General features: G+C 37.4%; 1 protein-coding gene across 4 annotated transcripts in view; it reads right to left on the reverse strand.

The window, feature by feature from the left end:
- Nucleotides 1-3303: 3303 nt before the first annotated feature.
- The window catches only part of NELL2 (neural EGFL like 2), a 443340-nt gene continuing 422868 nt past the window's right edge, over nucleotides 3304-23775 (reverse strand). For all 4 annotated transcript variants that reach the window (XM_067009131.1, XM_067009130.1, XM_059081587.2 and 1 more), the window contains exons 19-21: nucleotides 22926-23102; nucleotides 21184-21408; nucleotides 3304-4010 (exon numbers count right to left, since the gene is read on the reverse strand). In XM_067009131.1, the coding sequence (XP_066865232.1) occupies nucleotides 3960-4010; nucleotides 21184-21408; nucleotides 22926-23102 (453 nt within the window). In that variant the 3' untranslated portion in view covers nucleotides 3304-3959. The remainder of the gene's footprint in view (nucleotides 4011-21183; nucleotides 21409-22925; nucleotides 23103-23775) is intronic.

Genomic DNA, 23775 nt, shown 5'->3' on the forward strand with positions numbered 1-23775 from the left:
CCAAATCACTAAGAATAAAAATGCTAATCTTTACTGATGGCCTAAGAAAACCTATGTGATGTGGTCAGCAGCCGCTCCTGTGACCACATCCTCTGCAAGGCTCAGTGGGCTCAGCCCACTCAGGCCACACCTCAGACCTGTTCACACACAGTTCTCTCTGCCTGTTATTCTCCCTCCAGGTATGTGGATGCCTCACTCCCTCACGTCATTAAGTATCTGCTCCAGTGTCACTTTATCCTAGAAAGGACTTCACCCCCGCCCTATCTAAACTAGCACCCTGGTCCATATCACTACTTCACTCAGCTTAATTTTTCTTCAAAACGCCTGACATAGCATCTATTTATTTCCTTTTCCCTACATTAGGATGTCAGCTCCATGAGGAAGCAATGTGTGGGTGCTTCCCCTCTGTACGCACTTTATTCACTGCGGTATCTGGACTGTTGCAGTGAAATTGGCTCATTGTATAAACTCTTTACACAGTACCTAGGTATATTCTAGAACTTAAAAAAAAATTTGTTCAAGGTGGTTTTATATTTTCTCCATAAGACCATGCATCTCTTTTGATAAACTTATTCCTGGATCCCTTATATATATAGATAAGGGATATATATATATATATATATATATATATATATATATATATATATGTATACATATATATTCCTGGATCTGGAAAAATTCAATCTGAACACATTCATTGGTTCAAAGGTCCTTGGAAGAACATAATCTTATTTTTGCCCTCTTTTCTTCTCACTGTTATGACTTTTCTTTCTTTCAGAAGTCTATGGAAACCAGACTCTGAAAACCACCAGTATGCTCAGAGCCCTACAAAGACAACAGATTGGGAGTATGCAGTTCCAGCCTTGCTTCTTCTTCCAGAGGCATAAACGATGAATATATACAAATATATGGATGTAGATTGTGAGTATGTGTGTGTATACACACATGCACAGTCACATACTATTTCTCACTCTCTTCATAAAAGCAAATAAAATATATTTTAGGGAGATTTAATATGAAATCCCAAATGTATATATGGGAGAAATATGTAGAAAAAACTTCAAATTAATACCCTCTTGGAGATTAAATTGCTAGTTACCATAGTAAATAATGCCCCCCCAAAATAAACTTAGGACTTCCCTGGTGGTGCAGTGGTTAAGAATCTGCTTGCCAATACAGGTGACACAGTTTCGATCCCTGGTACGGGAAGATCCCACATGCCACTGAGCAACTAAGCCCGTGCGCCACAACTACTCAGCCTGTGTTCTAGAGCCCGCGAGCCACAAATACTGAGTCTGTGCGCCACAATTACTGAAGCCCACGCACCTACACCCATGCTCCACAACAAAAAAGGCCACTGCAATGAGAAGCCCACACACCACAATGAAGAGTAGCCCCTGCTCGCTGCAACTAGAGAAAGTCTGCAAGCAGCAACGAAGACCCAACGCAGCCAAAAAAAATTTTTTTTAAGTAAAATTTAAAAATTACTTTGGGCTTCCTTGGTGGCACAGTGGTTAAGAGTCTGTCTGCCTATGCAGGGGACATGGGTTCGAGCCCTGGTCTGGGAAGATCCCACATGCCGCGGAGCAGCTAAGCCCGTGCACCACAACTACTGAGCCTGCACGTCTGGAGCCTGTGCTCCGCAACAAGAGGGGCCGCGATAGTGAGAGGCCCGCGCACGGTGATAAAGAGTGGCCCCCACTCGCCGCAACTAGAGAAAGCCCTCACACAGAAACGAAGACCCAACACAGCCAAAAAAAAAAAAAAAATTACTTTATTAAAATTCCTTTCACTGCTCTGCTGAAATTTTAAATTAAATATAAAAAGGCTGCAGAGGGCTTCCCTGGTGGCGCAATGGTTGAGAATCCGCCTGCCAATGCAGGGGACACGGGTTCGAGCCCTGGTCTGGGAGGATCCCACATGCTGCGGAGCAACTAGGCCCGTGAGCCACAATTACTGAGCCTGCGCGTCTGGAGCCTGTGCTCCTCAACAAGAGAGGCCGCGATAGTGAGAGGCCCGCGCACCGCGATGAAGAGTGGCCCCCACTTGCCACACTGGAGAAAGCCCTCGCACAGAAACGAAGACCCAACACAGCCATAAATAAATAAATAAATAAATAAATAAATAAATAAATAAAATTAAAAAAAAAAAAAAGGCTGCAGAAAAAATCGTTTATGGTAAAACCAGGGAATATTGAGAGCTACTTGAATTCACACATTCAATAAATATTACACATGCCAAAGTATTAAGACATTTATAAATTATCCTTTAGCTCAGCTCCTGTTAGGTTGTTCCCATAACAATGGGGAAGGGGTAGTTAAAATGCCACTTTACCATTTCTGTAGCTTGTGGGAGTCATATACTGTTCACTTCCTTTTTTTTTTTTTTCTTTAAAGAAGTCTCTAAACTAAAAGTGAATTTAATAATATCTTTATTTCCTTTTTCACACAGCACAAAATATTGCCTGTATGACTAGGGCAATACTGGATTAACTCCTCTATTGGGCATTAATAAGTTAATTTTTTTCCTCCTGAGGTTCTAGTGCATCAAAAATTTTAACATGTAATATCATAATGCCTCCTAAGATTGGGATTCTTTAAATTTTTATATCAAATTGTGAAGGACCAATTCCCAACCCTCACATACTCCCCTCCTTATGTATATCAGTCAAAGTCCTGGCAGGAAACAGATGGCACACTCGAGCTGGCTAATTAAAGACAGTTTAACAAAGGGACGATTTATAAAGACGCAATAGGAAATAGGGAAAACAACAAGAAATCGATCGGATACCTGAAAGGACAAAGCAGCCAGAGTTGTTATTATCTCTAAGCCAGAAGAAGCAAAGAGAAGTTATCAAAAACCGGAGGGGGTAGCTGAACAGAGAGGGTCACCTGTCAGGAGATGTCACCTTCAGTAAGTGACACAGCTAATCATGGTAGTAACCTGGCAGGAAAGGAGCCAGCAGAATAAATATCCAAACGTCCTTTCTGATATCCTGCCGGTGGTCGCCACTGGTCAAACCGAATCAGAATCCAGAGGACAAGAGAACCTATTAATACAACGTATATAGGTCAGCCCACAGGATATGAGGCAGGGTAAAAGGTGATTGAGAGGATACAGAGAGGCAGAACAAAGGTATCCATCACCCACCCCACCGCCACTTCGGCATGTAATGTAGTGAAAATCACCTTTCAGTTCGCGAATAGCAGGGTGGGAGTTTCTCATCGGCAGAACTAGAAAGCAGTTTGTATACTGAGGCATCTGTGGGGGAAAAGGAACATATTATGCAGACACTCGGACATGTTATAAGGTAAGAGAAATATTTATTTAATTTTACACAAGAACGAGCTTATACTGAACAAATTCAACCAAATACTATTAAGTGCAGTAAAACAAGGAAATAAGGATGACATCTCTTGTTAGAAAATATTAAGTAACCATGCCTGTGCATTATTTTTATCATGACAATAACTCATTTCAGATTTCTTCTCAGAGTGTATACTGTACACATAACATGTTATAGCTTCTTTGCTTTGCTTCGGAAAACAGAATTCATTCACTGCCTTACATTTTATTTTTTGCAGTGAAGAACTGAACTAATTTGTGAAGATTCTGATCTAGAGGAAAATTTTCTGCACCAGTGAAGCTAGAGGCTTCCAAAGCTCCTGGAAGCTCAGGCTTTACATCCAGAGGTCGTGATGTCATGGTGTGTATTTCACACCCATTCTTCTACATGCCCACATCAGACGCAGTTGAGGTGGAATTCTGGTCTAGTTTTGCCCCAAGAAGTTTTCTTTTGTGATTTTCTCAAGCTCCACAAATTTCATAATTGAAACTTTACTCAGCTGTTAACAATGCTGCACTTAGCTGCCCACAAATCATCCACTTCAACTTTTTTTTTTTGTCTTTTTAATGAAAGAACATTCTTTAAACAGAAATTTCCAGTGAGACAGTTAACTTCACAGTTCCTGAAGGCACTGTGGATCCACTGAGCAACAGATGTGGCCATTCTAGAGAAAAGAGAGGGGAAAAAAAGCATGGTATTACTTTTTAAGCCATTAGTCAATACTCATCGATTGGTACATATAACATAACTGAATGGTTTGTTATTTATGTGCCCCTAAAAGTTCAATGGCTCAATCACGTTGCATGTCTCTACTGTTGCAGAACAAACTATGGCCAGTTATTTGTGGGGAATCATAAGCTAGCTTTATTTACCCCACGGCACTCTCCTAGCTCACATTTGTTGTTTTATTTACTCATTCACAAAATAAGCATTGAGTAAACTGAGCCCGAGATATACTGATGAATGAATAAAGCAGATATGGTCACTACCCTCACAGGACAGGACTTATAGTTTTGGGGCAGGGGGAATTCATAAGCAAATGTACAATCAAAAATTGTGAAAAGTGTTAGAAAAGAAACAAACTAGGGGATGTCATGAGATTAATAAATGTCTGGCTACTTAGATTGGGTGGCCAGAGTAGACTTCTCTGTAGAAGCGATGTTTAAACCAAGACTTCAAGACAGATCTGTGAAAAGGTAGGCCAAGAGCACAGGGAACAGAATGAGTAAAAGGCTTTAAAGTGAAAAGAGTTTTAAGAAACCTAATTAAGAAACCTAAAAAGGTTTGGTCTGGGTGAGAATTTTAAGTTGGTGAAGAAAACAGTGCAGAGAAGAGGCAGGAAAAAATAGTTAAGGAAGAGCCAGATATGCATAATTAGTTTTTATAACAAAGTACCAAAAGAGTAATGGTGTATTACAGAAGAGGAAAAAAATTTGTATCTTGTTCTTTTGAATCCTTGCACTCTTACTTTCTTCCACTGGCTAGCTAATAATAATGAAAATGTTAGTATTGCTACCACAATCATAAGATGATAATACCCTTCTACTTTTTGAGTGCGTACTCTGTGTCAGATTCTTTGCCAGGCACTTTAAATACATTATCTAATTTCAACTTCAGAGCATTCCCAGTAGGATCACTATTAATAGTCATGTTTTTTAGGATCAGAAACTGAAGATCAGAAAGCTTAAATATCATGGCCCAAATCACAAAGCTAATATAATGGTACAGCTGGGATTAAAATTCAGGTTAGTCTGACTCTAAAACTCATCTTCTATTTGATATATTCTTTCAGATAATTGACTTTAGATGATTGAAAATGTATCAGACCTTAATAGGATAAAACCAAAAGGGTCTGTTCATGTAAGATAAAACTTAAGAAAGGACTTTGGTACTTTAGCCTTTGTTGAAGCTTACCAAATGAGGGAAAAGCCAGTCTATATCCAAGAAGAGTATTATCAATTTCACTTAATCCTCTTTCTTTTTAAATTGTTATTAAGCAGAGTTCTTATTCTGACAGCAAAAGAAGGTGACATCCATCTCTTTGATCTCTAGCTGCATTTTAAAGCTTTGTCATTATGCTCAGAGGCAGAGGTTTTCTGGCCATAACCTGGTCACATGATCTTTCCCAATCCATTGACCCAATGAAGGGAGGGGTGTACCAGTTCTTGAGAATATCAGTTTCTCAAACTGTATGATTTTGAGCAGAAAGAGAGTTAGGGAATGTTTGGAGTATGAGTATGTTTTAGGAAGAGAAGGTATATTTTCCAAGTCTTCCAGTAGTGCTTTTCTTATTCCATATCAATTCTGCTATAGCAACATAAATACTCTACAGACCATGTCATTGGAAGCTCCCCAATTAGGGAAACATAGCTCATACAAGAAAGACTGATAAAATATTCCACTGGGGCTCCTGTTTCAGTAATGGCAGATTTATTTATTTAAGACTATTGACTATCCCTCCTATGGATAACTATAAAGTTTGGACAAAATATAAAAACTATTTAAAGCAATGGAGAGTGATTAAAAGCAGGTAGACAATGGAGGAGTTTCAATCTTTAAAAGAAGGAAGATGTACTGTCTGAGATTCATTTTTATTTGGCATTTTCCCTTAGGGCACGCCCTAGTCTGTGACGCTTACGATAACTATAACTCAAGCAGAAAGCCACAATCTGATAGGGCCCACATGTCAGAGGACAACATTTAGGGCTCTGTTGGGCTGCCAGAGTGGCTGAAAATTCAGGAGGAAATTTCTAGAAAGGAGGGAGTGAATCAGCATGTCAACTCCCCTCAAATCTGTGGCAGGTCTTTGAATTGCAGAGGAGACTCTAAACAGACAATCAGAGAGTCACAGCTTGAAGTCTGAAAGATTTGAGCAGATATTTCAGATGCTGTTCACTGTGTGTTTAAAATCTATGTCCTGCCAAGTTAGAAGGGACTGATAAAAAATTCAGGCTTTCCATTGAAAGCCCAAAAGGGCCATGATTAGGAAGCAAATGATGTCTCAAGATTAAGCGATTCACCCTAAAACTAAGGGTACACCTGGAATAGACCCACCTAACCAATGTAAAGCCCAGCCTTTCCAACTGCAAGATGACTGGCCAGTAATTTGCAATCTGCTAGAACAAAAATAGTCTTCAGAAGAAGCTAATAGAATGTAGGGTCTGTACTATGTATTACCCACAATATCCAGTAAACCATAAACATTACTAGACATGCGAAGAAAAACAGAAAAAAGTGACTCCTCACCAAGAGAAAAACTAGTGAATAGAAATGACTCAAAGTTAATCCAGATGGTAAAGACTAGAAAGTAGCTATTACTAATATGTACAAAGATGTAAAAAAAAGATGGTCATAATGCATGATAAAACATGGTAAGTTACAGCAGAGAAATGAAACTATAAATAGAATTAAATAAAAATTCTGGAACTGAAAAGTGCAATATTCAAAATGAAAAATTCATTGGATGGGTTTAACAGCAGATTAGAGATGGCAGAAGAAATCGTCAATAAATTTTAAAAAATAGAAATTATCCAATCTTTAAAAAAAAGAGAAAAAGACTGAAATAAAAATAGAACCTCAGTGACCTTCAGGATAATATTAAACCATATAACACATGTGTAATTGGAGTCCCAGAAGAATAGGGGGGAAATAATGTGGCAAACCAAATATCCAAAGAAACAATGGCCAAATTTTTCTCAAATTTGGTGAAAAAAATCTACTTAGATACTCAAAAAGCCCAGCAAACACCAAAGAGGACAAAAAAAAATCATACTTAAGTGCATCATAGTCAAAATTCTAAAAACCAAAGATAAAGAAAGAATCATGAAAGGAGACAGAGAAAAAAAAGACATATTACATATAAGGGAACAAAAGTACAAATGATAGCTGAATCCTCATCAGAAATAATAGAAACTAGAAAACAGTAGAGTACCACCTTTAAAGTGCTGGGACAAATCTGTCAATCCTGAATTCTATATTTAGTTAAATATCCTTCAAAAATAAAGACATTTTCAAATAAATGTAAGTTGAGAGAATTTGTGGCCAGTATATCTGCAATATGGAAAATGCTAAAGGAAGTTATTCAAGATAAAGGGAAATAACACTAGATGGAGATTAACATGTGTGAGAAAAAATGAAGAGCACAAGAAATGGTAAATATGTGGATAAATATAAATATAAAATAAATATAAAATTTAAAATATAGCATATTTTCTTCTATTAATTTGCTTCAAAGATATTTGACTTATTAAAGCAAAAATATTGGGCTTCCCTGGTGGTGCAGTGGTTCAAAGTCTGCCTGCTGATGCAGGGGACACGGGTTTGTGCCCCCGTCCAGGAAGATCCCACATGCCGTGGAGCGGCTGGGCCTGTGAGCCATGGCCACCGAGCCTGCGCATCAGGAGCCTATGCTCCACAACGGGAGAGGCCACAACGGTGAGAGGCCCGCATACCACAAAAAAAATATACATATATATATTGATAGTAATACAGATTTTTAGAGTTTATAGAATACATAGTTATAAATATATGATTATTATAGTGCAAAGGTTAGGGGAATGGGATTATATTATTCCAAAGTTGTTACATTTTATATGAATTAGTATAATATTAAATCTTACTATACTGTAATAAATGAATGATATATGTTACAACTCCTATACCAACTACTAAAACAATCATAAAAAGAGTTATAGTTAAGAATTCAAAAGAACAAGTAAAATTGAATAATATAAAAAATATTAACAAACAAAAAGGAGTAGATGATTAAGAATCATATTTATGATGATGCAATCTTAATGATTCCATCTATTAAAAAGTAGATGGAACAAGTAGAAAACAAATGGCAAAATGGTGGCCCCAAATCCACCAACGTCAAAAACAATATTAAATGTAAATAGACTAACATTTCAATTAAAAGACAGAGATTGCCACACACTGGATAAAAAAGTAAGAACTATTTATACATCATCTATAAAAAATGCACTTTAAATATAAAACCACAGATAGGTTGAAAGTGGATGAATCAAAACAATATACTGTATGGCTATAAAAGTACCAGACAATGGACTTTCCTGGTGGTGCAGTGGATAAAGCTCCATGATCCCAATGCAGGGGGCCTGGGTTTGATCCCTGGTGAAGGAACTAGATCCCACATGCATGCTGCAACTAAGAGTTTGCATTCCACAACTAAGGAGCCCGCCTGCCACAACTAAGGAGCCCACGTTTTGCAACTAAGGAGCTGTGAAGCCACAATTAAGGAGCCCGCCGGCTGCAACTAAGACCCGGTGCAACTAAATAAATAAATGAAAATTAAAAAAAAAAAAGTACCAGTCAAAATTGACTTCAAATCTAGAAGCCTTGCTAGAGATAAGGAGGGACATTACATATGATAAACTGGTCAATTCACCATTAGATATAAAAGAATACATACTGTGTGATCCATTTATATGAAATTTTTAAATAGTTAAATAAATTTACTATAATGAAATAAAACTGAGGTTTCCTATGAGACGTAGGTATTGTCTGGAAGGGGACAAAAAGGTACTTGCTGGATTGTTGGAAATATTCTGTATTTTGATTCATCAAGCTTATAAAATTATATACAAAATAACTATGCATTTCACCTTAACAAACATTACCTTGATAAAAACTAGAATAAAAGGTGACCCACTGAAACTTAGGTTGCTAGGAATAGTAACCACCTACTGTCATAACTAATTATAAAATCTATTTTTATGTAGTAACACAGTAAGTTTCCTTAACACCTTGTTATTTCTGGCTATATTTATTGGTAAAGAAGTCATCATCACTCTTTGCATGGTAAACTGTATAACATTAAGATTAGAAGACAGCTGACTTTTAGCTTTCAGTAAAATGTTTATATATGATATATATAATGCATAATATATTTTACTCTTATTTAAATTTAATATATTTATTATTTACTTATCAATCACTATATGGTATTAATATATTAATTAATATGTATATAAATTATACTAGAGATATAATAAATATATGTAATTATATATTCATATATAATATGTGGCTATAAATAAACTATATAAAAATTAATAATTTAAAATCCCACTATTATCAATATTTTAGTATGTCCTAATAGAATTCACTTCATATTCCTTTATTTTCAACCTTCTTGTAATCAAAGTGCATATGTAATCACACATAGTATTTTTATTTTAATTTTTATTATAAGCATTGTTAGTACATGAATAATTGAATAATGCAATCATATAATTACATATTATATAATTATGATATACTGTTATATGTTACAGAGTTACCATAATTTATTTAACCCATTTTTCCTTTGTTGGATATTTTTATTTCTTCCTTGATTCTGCGTGCCAATTAATGTTGAGGTTAATATTACGATGAATAGAGTTTGGTCCATATTTTAGATTATTTCTTTTTTTTTTTTTTCTTTTTTTTTTTTTTTTTGTAGATTATTTCTTTAGGTTGGATTCTCAGACCCAGAATTAGTAGGATCTTCTGGATATTTCTGTGGGGATGGGGAGTGGGCAAGGAGATGTATGTGTGGTTCTTGACATGTATTTTTCAATGTCACTAACATTGCATAAGAATTACAATTCCAGTACACCTCTGTCAGCATTGGAAATTATTGTGAAATATTTTTTTACCGTAGTATGTGAAAATAATAATTCATTATGTTAGTTTATATTTAAGTGTCAATTATTTAAAACACTGATTTCCTCTTTTTTTTCAGTATTACATGACACATAGTCTATGTTTATTTTGTTTCTTTTATTTTTAACATCTTTATTGGAGTATAATTGCTTCACAATGGTGTGTTAGTTTCCGCTTTATAACAAAGTTAATCAGTTACACATATACATATGTTCCCATATCACTTCCCTCTTGCATCTCCCTCCCTCCCACCCTCACAATCCCACCCCCTAGGTGGTCACAAACCACCTAGCTGATCTCGCTGCACTATGTGGCTACTTCCCACTAGCTATCTATTTTACGTTTGGTAGTGTATATATGTCCATGCCACTCTCTCACTTCGTCACAGCTTACCCTTCCCCCTCCCCATATCCTCACATCCATGCTCTAGTAGGTCTGTGTCTTTACTCCCATCTTACCCCTGGGTTCTTCATAACCTTATTTTTTCCCCCTAGATTCCATATATATGTGTTAGCATATGGTATTTGTTTTTCTCTTTCTGACTTACTTCACTCTGTATGACAGACTCCAGGTCCATCCACCTCACTACAAATAACTCAATTTCATTTCTTTTTATGGCTGAGTAATATTCCATTGCATATATGTGCCACATCTTCTTTATCCAGTCATCTGTTGATGGACACTTAGGTTGCTTCCATGTCCTGGCTATTGTAAATAGAGCTGCAATTAACATTTTGATACATGACTCTTTTTGAATTATGATTTTCAGAGGGTATATGCCCAGTAGTGATATTGCTGGGTCATATGGTAGTTCTATTTGTAGTTTTTTAAGGAACCTCCATAATGTTCTCCACAGTGGCTGTATCAATTTACATTCCCACCAACAGTGCAAGAGTGTTCCCTTTTCTCGACACCATTTCCAGCATTTATTTTTTCTAGATTTTTTGATGATGGCCATTCTGAAAGGTGTGAGATGATATCTCATTGTAATTTTCATTTGCATTTCTCTAATGTTTAATGATGTTGATCATTCTTTCATGTGTTTGTTGGCAATCTGTATATATTCTTTGGAGAAATGTCTATTTAGGTCTTCTCCCCATTTTTGGATTGGGTTGTTTGTTTTTTTTGTTATTGAGCTGCATGAATTGCTTATAAATTTTGGATACTAATCCTTTGTCAGTTGCTTCATTTGCAAATATTTTCTCCCATTCAGAGGGATGTCTTTTGGTCTCGTTTACGGTATCCTTTGCTGTGCAAAAGCTTTTAAGTTTCATTAGGTCCCATTTACTTATTTTTGTTTTTATTTCCATTTCTCTAGGAGATGGGTCAAAAAGGATCTTGCTGTGATTTCTGTCATACAGTGTTCTGCCTATGTTTTCCTCTAAGAGTTTGATAGTGTCTGGCCTTACATTTAGGTCTTTAATCCATTTTGAGTTTATTTTTGTGTATGGTGTTAGAGAGTGTTCTAATTTCATACATTTACATGTACCTGTCCAGTTTTCCCAGCACCACTTATTGAAGAGGCTGTCTTTTCTCCACTGTATATCCTTCCCTCCTTTATCAAAGATAAGGTGACCATATGTGTGTGGGTTTATCTCTGGGATTTCTATCCTGTTCCATTGATCTATATTTCTGTTTTTGTGCCAGTACCATACTGTCTTGATTACTGTGGCCTTGTAGTAGCATCTAAAGTCAGGGAGCCTGATTCCTCCAGTTCCATTTTTCGTTCTCAAGATTGCTTTGGCTATTCGGGGTCTTTTGTGTTTCCATACAAATTGTGAAATTTTTTGTTCTAGTTCTGTAAAAAATGCCAGTGGTAGTTTGATAGGGATTGCATTGAATCTGTAGATTGCTTTGGGTAGTAAAGTCATTTTTACAATGTTGATTCTTCCAATCCAAGAACATGGTATATCTCTCCATCTATTTGTATCATCTTTAATTTCTTTCATCAGTGTCTTATAATTTTCTGCATACAGGTCGTTTGTCTCCTTAGGTAGGTTTATTCCTAGATATATTATTCTTTTTGTTATAGTGGTAAATGGGAGTGTTTTCTTAACTTCACTTTCAGATTTTTCATCATTGGTGTATAAGAATGCCAAAGATTTCAGTGCACTAATTTTGTATCCTGCTACCTTACCAAATTCATTGATTAGCTCTAGTAGGTTTCTGGTAGCATCCTTAGTGTTCTCTATGTATAGTATCATGTCATCTGCAAACAGTGACAGCTTTACTTCTTCTTTTCTGATTTGGATTCCTTTTACTTCTTTTTCTTCTCTGATTGCTGTGGCTAAAACTTCCAAAACTATGTTGAATAAGAGTGGTTAGAGTGGGCAACCAGTCTTGTTCCTGATCTTTTTGGAAATGGTTTCAGTTTTTCACCATTGAGGACGATGTTGGCTATGGGTTTTTCATATATGGCCTTTATTATGTTGATGAAAGTTCCCTCTATGCCTACTTTCTGCTGGGTTTCTATCATAAATGGGTGTTGAATTTTGTTGAAAGCTTTCTCTGCACCTACTGAGATGATCATATGCTTTTTCTCCTTCAATTTGTTAATATGGTGTATCGTGTTGATTGATTTGCATATATTGAAGAATCCTTGCATTCCTGGAATAAACCCCAGTTGATCATGGTGTATGATCCTTTTAATGTGCTGTTGGATTCTGTTTTCTAGTATTTTGTTGAGGATTTTTGCATTTATGTTCATCAGTGATATTAGCCTGTAGTTTTCTTTGTGACGTCTTTGTCTGGTTTTGTTAACAGGGTGATGGTGGCCTCACAGAATGAGTTTGGGAGTGTCCCTCCCTCTGCTATATTTTGGAAGAGTTTGAGAAGGATGGGTGTGGGCTCTTCTCTAAATGTTTGATAAAATTCACCTGTGAAGCCATCTGGTCCTGGGCTTTTGTTTGTTGGAAGGTTTTTAATCACATTTTCAATTTCAGTGCTTGTGATTGGCCTGTTCATATTTTCTCTTTCTTCCTGGTTCAGTCTCTGCAGGTTGTGCATTTCTAAGAATTTGTCCATTTCTTCCAGGTTGTCCATTTTATTGGTATAGAGTTGCTTGTGTAATCTTTCATAATCTTTTGTATTTCTGCAGTGTCAGTTGTTACTTCTCCTTTTTCATTTCTAATTCTATTGATTTGCGTCTTCTCCCTTTTTTTCTTGATGAGTCTGGCTAATGCTTTATCAATTTTGTTTATCTTCTCAAAGAACCACCTTTTAGTTTTATTGCTCTTTGTTATCATTTCCTTCATTTCTTTTTCATTTATTTCTGGTCTGATCTTTATGATTTCTATGCTTCTGCTAACTTTGAGGTTCTTTTTGTTCTTCTTTCTCTAATTTCTTTAGGTGCAAGGTTACTTTCTTTATTTGAGATGTTTCCTGTTTCTTAAGGTATGATTGTATTGCTATAAACTTCCCTCTTAGAACCGCTTTTGTTGCATCCCATAGGTTTTGGGTCGTCGTGTCTCCATTGTTATTTGTTTCTAGGTATTTTTTGATTTCCTCTTTGATTTCTTCAGTGATCACTTCGTTATTAAGTAGTGTATTGTTTATCCTCCATGTGTTTGTATTTTTTACAGATCTTTTCCTGTAATTGATATCTAGTCTCATAGTGTTGTTGTCAGAAAAGATACTTGATACTATTTCAATTTTCTTAAATTTACCAAGGCTAGATTTGTGACCCAAGACATGACCTATCCTGGAGAATGTTCCATGAGCATTTGAGAAAAATGTGTATTCTGTTGTTTTTGGATGGAATGTCCTCTAAATATCAATTAAGTCCATCTTGTTTAATGTATCTTTTAAAGCTTGTGTTTCCTTATTTATTTTCATTTTGGATGATCTGTCCATTGGTGAAAGTGGGGTGTTAAACTCCCCTACTATGATTGTGTTACTGTCAATTTCCCCTTTTCAGGCTGTTAGTTTTGCCTTATGTATTGAGGTGCTCCTATGTTGAGTGCATAAATATTTACAACTGTTATATCTTCTTCTTGGATCGATCCATTGATTATTGTATAGTGTCCTTCTTTGTCTTTTGTAATAGTTTTTATTTTAAAGTCTATTTTGTCTGATATGAGAATTGCTACTCCAGCTTTCTTCTGATTTCCATTTGCATGGAATATCTTTTTCCACCCCCTCACTTTCAGTCTGTATGTGTCCCTAGCTCTGAAGTGGGTCTCTTGTAGACAGCATATATATGACTCTTGTTTTTGTATCCATTTAGCCAGTCTGTGTCTTTTGGTGAGAGCATTTAATCCATTTACATTTAAGGTAATTATCGATATGCATGTTTCTATTACCATTTAGTTAATTGTTTTGGGTTTGTTATTGTAGGTCTTTTCCTTCTCTTGTGTTTCTTGACTAGAGAAGTTCCTTTAGCACTTGTTGTAAAGCTGGTTTGGTGGTGCTGAACTCTCTCAGCTTTTGCTTTTCTGTAAAGGTTTTAATTTCTCCATCAAATCTGAATGAGATCCTTGCTGGGTAGAGTAATCTTGGTTGTAGATTTTTCTCCTTCATCACTTTGAATATGTCCTGCCACTCCCTTCTGGCTTGCAGAGTTTTTGCTGAAAGATCGGCTGTTAACCTTATGGGGATTCCCTTGTGTGTTATTTGTTGTTTCTCCCTTGCTGCTTTTAATATGCTTTCTTTGTATTTAATTTTTGATAGTTTGATTAATATGTGTCTTGGCGTGTTTCTCCTTTGCTTATCCTCTATGGGACTCTCCGTGCTTCCTAGACTTGATTAACTATTTCCTTTCCCATATTAGGGAAGTTTTCAACTATAATTTCTTCAAATATTTTCTCAGTCCCTTTCTTTTTCTCTTCTTCGTCTGGGACCCCTATAATTCGAATGTTGGTGCATTTAATGTTGTCCCAGAGGTCTCTGAGAGTGTCCTCAGTTCTTTTCATTCTTTTTTCTTTATTCTGCTCTGCAGTAGTTATTTCCAGTATTTTATCTTCCAGGTCACTTATCCGTTCTTCCACCTCAGTTATTCCGCTATTGATCCATTCTAGAGTATTTTTAATTTCACTTATTTTGTTGTTCATCATTGCTTGTTTACTCTTTAGTTCTTCTAGGTCCTTGTTAAATGTTTCTTGAATTTTCTCTATTGTATTTCCAAGATTTTGGATCATCTTTACTATTATTATTCTGAATTCTTTTTCAGGTAGACTGCCTATTTCCTCTTCATTTGTTAGGTCTGGTGGGTTTTTATCTTGCTCCTTCATCTGCTGTGTGTTTTTCTGTCTTCTCATTTTGCTTATCTTACTGTGTTTGGGGTCTCCTTTTTGCAGGCTGCAGGTTCGTAGCTCCCGCTGTTTTTGGTGGCTGTCCCCCCAGTGGCTAAGTTTGGTTCAGTGGGTTGAGTAGGTTTCCTGGTTTGGGGGACTAGTGCCTGTGTTCTGGTGGATGAGGCTAGATCTTGTCTTTCTGGTGGGCAGGTCCACGTCTGGTGGTGTGTTTTGGGGTGTCTGTGGCCTTATTATGATTTTAGGCAGCCTCTCTGCTAATGGGTGGGGTTGTGTTCCTATCTTGCTAGTTGTTTGGCATAGGGTGTCCAGCACTGTAGCTTGCTGGTCGTTGGGTGGAGCTGGGTCTTGATGTTGAGATGTAGATCTCTGGGAGATTTTTGCCATTTGATATTACATGCAGCTGGGAGGTCTCTTGTGGACCAGTGTCCTGAAGTTGGCTCTCCCACCTCAGTGGCACAGCCCTGACGCCTGGCTGGAGCACCAAGAGGTTGTCCTCCACACAGCTCAGAATAAAAGGGAGAAAAAAATAGAAAGAAAGAAAGAGGATAAAATAAAATAAAGTAAGATAAAATAAACTTATTAAAATAAATATTAAGAAAAAAATTTTAAAAAGTAAAAGGAAAAAAAAAGGAAAGACAGAACCCTAGGACAAATGGTGAAAGCAAAGCTATACAGACAAAATCTCACACAGAAGCATACACATATACACTCACAAAAAGAGGAAAAGGGGAAAAAATAATCTGTCTTGCTCCCAAAGTCCACCTCCTCAATTTGGGATGATTCGTTGTCTATTCAGGTATTCCACAGATGCCTGGTACATCAAGTTGAGATTTAGCTTTAATCCACTACTCCTGAGGCTGCTGGGGGAGAGTTCCCTTTCTCTTCTTTGTTTGTACACCTCCCAGGGTTCAGCTTTGGATTTGGCCCCGTCTCTGAGTGTAGGTAGCCTGAGGGCATCTGTACTTCGCTCAGACAGGACGGGGTTAAAGGAGCAGCTGATTCGGGCACTCTCACTCAGGCAGGGGAGAGGGAGGGGCACGGAGTGCGGGGTGAGACTGCAGTGGCAGAGGCCAGCGTGACGTTGTCCCAGCCTGAGGCGCGCCGTGCTTTCTCCCGGGGAAGTTGTCCCTGGATCCCGGGACCCTGGCAGTGGTGGGCTGCACAGGCTCCTGGGAGGGGAGGTGTGGAGAGTGACCTGTACTCGCACACAGGGTTCTTGGTGGCGGCAGCAGCAGCCTTAGCGTCTCATGCCCGTCTTTGGGATCCACGCAGGTAGCCGCGGCTCGCACTCGCCTCTGGAGCTCCTTTAAGCAGCGCTCTTAATCCTCTCTCCTCGTGCACCAGGAAACAAAGAGGCAAGAAAAAGTCTCTTGCCTCTTCGGCAGCTCCAGACTTTTCCCGGACTCCCTCCCGGCCAGCCGTGGTGCACTAACACCTTCAGGCTGTGTTCACGCTGCCAGTCCTCTCCCTGTGATCCGACCGAAGCCTGAGCCTCAGCTCCCAGACCCCGCCCACCTCGGCGGGTGAGCAGACAAGCCTCTCGGGCTGGTGAGTGCCAGTCGGCACCGATCCTCTGTGCGAGAATCTTTCCGCTTTGCCCTCCGCACCCTGTTACTGAGCTCTCCTCCGTGGCTCCGAAGCTTCCCCCTTTCCGCCACCCGCAGTCTCTGCCTGTGAAGGGGCTTCTAGTGTGTGGAAACATTTCCTCCTTCACAGCTCCCTCCTACTAGTGCAGGTCCCGTCCCTATTCTTTTGTCTCCGTTTTTTCTTTTTTTCTTTTGCCCTACCCAGGTACTTGGGGGAGTTTCTTGCCTTTTGGGAGGTCTGAGGTCTTCTGCCAGCGTTCAGTAGGTGTTCTATAGGAGCAGTTCCATGTGTAGATGTATTTCTGATGTATTTGTGGGGAGGACGGTGATCTCCACATCTTACTCCTCCACCATCTTCTCAAATCCTATTGATTTCCTCTTTTTTGATAGCTGTATTCTTTAGTGAATTGTTTATTCATCCTTTATTTATTTATGGGGAAATAAGTATTTTTAAATTAATTTTCATATATATTTAATCTAATAAAGAAATCTTATCTGTTGAAAATATTTTTCTTGTTTCTAGTTGTGATCTTCTATTTTGCTAATTTTGTTTATCTATAGAAGCTCTAAATTTTCTTTGAGGTAGATTTTAACACTTTTTTTTTTTTTTTTTTTTTTTTTTGCGGTACGCGGGCCTCTCACTGTTGTGGCCTCTCCCGTTGCGGAGCACAGGCTCCGGACGCGCAGGTTCAGCGGCCATGGCTCACGGGCCCAGCCGCTCCGCGGCATGTGGGATCTTCCCGGACCGGGGCACGAACCCGTGTCCCCTGCATCGGCAGGAGGACTCTCAACCACTGCGCCCCCAGGGAAGCCCAGATTTTATCACTTTTAAATTAGAAAAGCCATCTTCCTTCAAGAATTTTGATAAATATTTGATTACTTATCTTTGCTTTATTTTTAATATCTAGCATTTTTTCCTCATGGAATTTGTTTTGTGATACATAATATAATAGTATAGACAACTTACATCCTTCAAACTGCTGTCCAGTCATTCCAGTATTTATAGAATAATCCTTTCTTCCTCTTTTGATTTGTGAAGCTCTCCTGATCATATATTAAAGTATTCATTATAATATTGTTCATTTATGGGGTATTTCTTTCCATAGATAGATTTAGTTATCTATTCTAATTTTAGCACAGATGTCCACTTTCCAAACTTTAAGTGTATGGTTTCTAATAGATGAAGGCAACATTTAGAAAGTTAGCAGCTGCATCCTCGTAAAACTATTTTTTTCCATATCTCAATTATCTCAGTATTACATCTAGAGTCTCCCCAGGAGTTAAAAGTGGCCCTCTGGTTTCCAATTTCCCAAGTGTCCCACTCAGTGATAATTTATTAAAGGGAATGACTCTCTAATACCTCCTCCCTCTTTATTTCTCAACTGGGCACATCCCTCTCTATCATCTGGAGCTCAAAACATAATTGCCTGAAAGCTCTTTGACCCATCATAAGGGTGTGTAGTCTCTATTAGATTTAGGAAAAACAAAATTAGTAATTCTTTTTTGAGGCAAGAATTCAACTTCTGAGTGGAGGAAACATTTTTTTTTAAGCTAAGCAAATTGCATTTGAAGACTTTAAAAAGGGAAGGGAAACACTTAAGTCTATTTTTCCCAGCTAACTCTTAATTCCTCAGGAAGTAAAACTGGTTCATGCATTGTACAGCCTCTTAGCACAGTGCAACTTTCCTTTAGAGCATCCATCAGGGTGTGTAATGTTGTCTTTATCTGTTTCATGACTTAATTAATGTTTCTATACTCCACTACGTACAATAATAATAGTCAGCCTTTATTGAGCGCTTACTCTGAATGCACATGAAATGTGTAGGAAACTTTGTATGGATCTTCTCACTTAATTCTTATAGCAACTTTCTCAAGTAGGTACTATAATTATTCCTAGGTAAGTAATATTATTATTCCCATTTTTAGATGAGAAAAATGGAGCCACAGAGAGATTAATAAATATCCCTTGAGGTGACATTGCTGGTGAGGTTGACCAGGCTTTCGATCCTGGTAGCCTGATTCCAGATGCCACATTCTTCACCTCTAGGCCAGTGCTTTCCAATACAATATTCTGCGATGATAGAAAGGTTCTCTATATTTGCTATCTAATACGATAGCCACTAGCACGTGTGAGCATTTAAAATGTAGCTGTGTGACTGAGGATTGGATTTTTAACTTAATTTCAATGAATTTAATAGCCATGTGTGGTGACTGGCTACTGTACTGGACAGCAGAGCTCTAGAAGCTGCTAGGCAAATATTTCCAGGAACGACTGTACCCAGTTTTGCTTATCATTCTACCCTGGTTCTGGAACAATACCCCACATAATTTGTATTTATTGACTAAAACAACTCAGAAGCGGTAGGATGGGGAGATGATAAGCGAAAACGGTGCTCTGAAAGCACCAAATTGTAAAGGATGCTCACCTCCAATGAAATCTCTCAAGCCTGTTTGGCATAAGTTTCATTTTTAAAATAGCACAAAATAAACATAATAAGATGAGTATTAGGGATTCATTTGGTAACATTGAGGATATTCTTATAACTCAATAAGAAGGGAAGAGGGAAATGGCATCACATAGTAACCTCTGAGAGTCGGCACTTATCTGACAAGAAATTAATTTAATGTCAAAATACACTTCCTGGACTATATTTCTACCATGAGCCAAAAAATCCTAGTAGTTGTTTGAAAGGTGGTGAATGACAAGCTCATTCACACTCTTTTCCCCAGAAAACACTCTAATGTTTTTCTGCCTATTACTGAATGCATCTTTCTTGTTGGAAGTATCTGTCTGAGCTGTATCTGGTGTTTTACATTCTATCACCTGGTATATGTACTTGTTGTCATTGCTCAGAACGATAATCTAACAGTTAGATTAGGAGTGTAGAAAGACTCAACTCTATTTGGTAATTAAATGTCAGAAAGTATTTCCCTATTGGTCATTAATGCTGAAGTTTCTAGATAATGCACCATTAAATGTACTCAAATGTACTCATATCAAATGTATATAGGGAGGATGGGAGGGAGGCTCAAGAGGGAGGGGATATGGGGACATATGTATGCATGTGGCTGATTCACTTTGGTATACAACAGAAACTAACACAGTATTGTGAAGCAATTATATTCCAATAAAGGTCTATTTTAAAAAATGTATATTAAAGCAGCACTGCATATACATTATTAGTAACTTTTAGTAGTAAAAGTAACTTCCAAATGTGCTAATGCACTTTTAGAAAACTGCATTAAATGTTCCCCCAAAAAGCTGTGCTTGATTGACATATTGCATTAATTGAAAGAGCTAGAAATTTTGGTTTGAAATAGATAATAATAGCATCTCAAAACTTAAAGCATTTCACATTTCTTTGTCTTGTTACATCAAGCCACTCTAGTAAGAAATTTGTACTACATGAATCTGAATGAAATTGCTCTATTGAAAAAAAAATTTTAAATGGAAATGCTCACTTAAAGAACCAGAGCAGTTATAGATATTTGGCTGTGCTATGGTGGGAAAAATCTGACAACTTTGCTTTTTTTGTTGTTAAGCTTTCCAGATTATTTACTTAGTTCTAGTGTTGATTCTAAAATTTTGACTATGAAGTACAATGACCATGAAATCAAATGTTTGTAGGAACAATAATCAAAGTAGAATGCTTTCAACTTTGTCACCATCTGTGAATTCTATATACTCTGTCTACATTACCAGTATTTCTATTCTCAGTGAAGTAAAAGGCACAATGCTCTATTTTCCCATGAGAATAAAAAGAAAAATCTTTATAATGATTTTTCTCCAGCCGTAGGAATAAAATATGGTAAACAACAGATCTTAAATTTTTCAACTCAATGTAACTCACCACCACAAACCAAGAAATATGCCCATTTTTGCCACATTGATTTTCACTTTGGAAAACGTAATATGTTCACTTTGTTGATATATCTTATCTCATAAAAGGACCAGATAAAAATCAATAAAATAATATTGTCTTCTATCATGAAATAAACATGAAGTTTGGTGTTGTACTATTTTTTTTTTAAGATGTGTACAGCTAGATGCTTTAGGGCAATTTACGTAGGTTCTTTCTGTTCTGGTGATATTAGTTAACCCATTATTCTGGTTTCTGACCAAGCACCTCCTTCTCCCTGAATATGCATTAGAGGATGCACAGGACAGTCAGCCCTGGCACTAATTTAGCCGAGTGGCCCTCCTCTCATCTCTGTTTGAACAGTAAATAGGAAAGAAGATGCTTCCCATTGGCCAGGTTAAGCACATTAGTATCTGTGAATCCTGGGTGCAGCTGGCCAAGTGCTCCCTACTTGAATAATGAATGGGCTTTACCTTGCACTGGCAGAGAGTACACTCAGTGCCATGTTTGATCCAAGAGGACCCAGTGAAGCGAACCACATTCATCTCATCCAGGCAAGTTTTGGTGATGTCATTACGGATGGTGTCAGCCTGGCAAGGGTCGGTGACACAGCGCGGGCAGCACTCATTCTCTGGGAGGACACTGAATTCACACTCCACCTCTGGGCAAGGCAGGGGCCAACAGTCAACTTCCCCTTGCTATAAGGAAAGCAGATGAACAAGGGCAAAGGGAGGGGGAGGGAGGGCATAGAGGGAGGTGAGGAGGGAGGGAGCACAGTGTTTACCGAATACTCAATTTATTTGATGGACATTTATACTCAGACCTTCACAGCTATGAATCTTGCAGGGAATCCACAAAAGTCCTATCAGAGAGATGAGACGTATACTGCAGATGGACAGTCTTCAGGGGTTAAACAAGAACAACAATGAAGGAAAGCAAAAACTCTTTCTCTTAAAACAAACAAATTTGCATGCCCTTCTCCTTCCCATGACAAAGGAGAATTGTTTACTACAGAAGAGGTTTTTACTTAGTTTCTGACTATGAGATGCTTTTTTCGCTTTTATGATCTTTTCCCCCTACCTTCTCATTTATTCCCTTCTGCAAAAACAAAGTTTTGTCCACTGACAAGAAAGTAAACTGAAATATGAAGGAAATTTGACAGTTTTTCTTTGTTCATTTATACGTTTCTCAATGTAGGGACTTTGGAAAAAACAAAACAAAACTAGGAGCTTATTTCAGTCTTTTTTATTCCACATGAGAAGATTGTGTGAATTGGATCTTTTTAAAAATCTAGTTCCCACCTGTTTCCTATTTTCTTCATAATTCTGAGTCTCAGGGTCTTGGAGATGAAAGCAGCCTTCAGGCACAGAAACTGACCTTGTTCTTTCCATTGATTTTTGGGTTGTAAGTATAAAAAGGAAGCAACAAAAAAGCACTGCCTTAAAAATATCTTCACACAAATAGAAAGGAAACTAGTCCTAACTTTAAAAGGAGCATCTGTGAAACCTTCATCTATAAAGAAATATAGACCAATTTTCCTTTTTATTTACACCACTAGAAAGAAGCAAGAAATTTGGTTAAATGAAAAAATGATTGGTATTTTCCTTATCAAGTCTTCATTTTCTTTATCAAGGCTTCATTTTCTTTTTAACCTATTGTTTCCAGTAGAAGTTTCATAAATATATACATTCCATTCTAAGATTCTAGTAAGTATTTATTGCATATCCATATTATATGTAAAACAGGGTGCCCACCAGAACAGCATTGACAGTAATAATCTTTAGAAAGAAAAAAAAGTGTGATTTTTTTGTTTTTGTTTTCTTACATCTAAGCATAATTGATAGAAATGGATTAACAAAAGGTCTATTGGAAAAAGTGATTTTGTTTTTGAATGCCATTATTCTGTTCATAACTGTCTCTAAGTAAACCTAAGCTGGGTGGGATTGGGGAAGCCAGGAGAGCCTTTTCTTCTTTTGAGCTCTGGAGATAGTCCTGAAAGACTGACATGACACGGTGTACCACATCTACCCCCAGATATTCCTCTCAGGTCCTGAATGCATAACCATCACCTTATCATCCTAAGCAGGTTCACTTTTTGTAACTCCCAACACTATGGCCAGGTACCGAATATCGGTGCAGGGGACAGGGCAAGGTTATTTTACGATTCCAATTCTGGATTTAAACGTTTCCCTGAACTTCACATAGCCGAACTTACCAAGCAGCGGCACTGCTGGCAATGCTGGACCCAGGTGTCACCACTGTTGTACAAGGTCTCCCCATTTTGATGGAGGCACTGACTGCTTAGCCTTGGGTCACATTCAGGGCAGCAGAAAAGATCAACCGTGGGATTCTCACAGTCACAGACCATCCGTCGACACATTACAAATCCATTCTGTATGACAAGGGAAAAAAAGCAGTTACCAAAAACCTCCATTTCTCAATATACTAACATCATATGGATGTGTGTATCTGTGTGTGTGTACACGTGTATATACACACATATATACATTTTATATATATTACATACTATATCTATAATCTCAGATGTTGATTTGGAAATTGAGATAACTCACACTGTTTACCCAATATAACTGATTTTCTTTAAAATTCCATTTTGTAGCTAACACCCAGAAATTACTTAAGCTGAAGAACTTCCAATTTTCTTTCCACACATTACTCTTTAAATGACTTGACTGGAAAGAAAATTTTCAGAAATAACCAGTTAAAATGATAACCACTGCATGGCTCTTATGTGTAAATAAATTGCATATATGTATATATAAATATACATTTACTTGTTTATTAATATAGTAATTTGAATACTAACTAAATTTTATTTTGTGTGAGGACTTGTATGTTTATATTTGGTAGCTAGTCAACAAGTTTTACATATTCTTAAGTTTCTAGAATATTTTAACCTTATGATTTGTACAAGCTGTTACCAATTTCTTTAATAATAGTTGAGTCCTTGGTATTATTCATTTAACTATAATTGAAATGTCTATTATCAACTGGGTACACATAATAGAACACCTCTCTAAAACTGAAATATAACCAAACAGATA

This window comes from Kogia breviceps, chromosome 12 (genome assembly GCF_026419965.1).
Source record: "Kogia breviceps isolate mKogBre1 chromosome 12, mKogBre1 haplotype 1, whole genome shotgun sequence".
NCBI lineage: Eukaryota > Metazoa > Chordata > Mammalia > Artiodactyla > Physeteridae > Kogia > Kogia breviceps.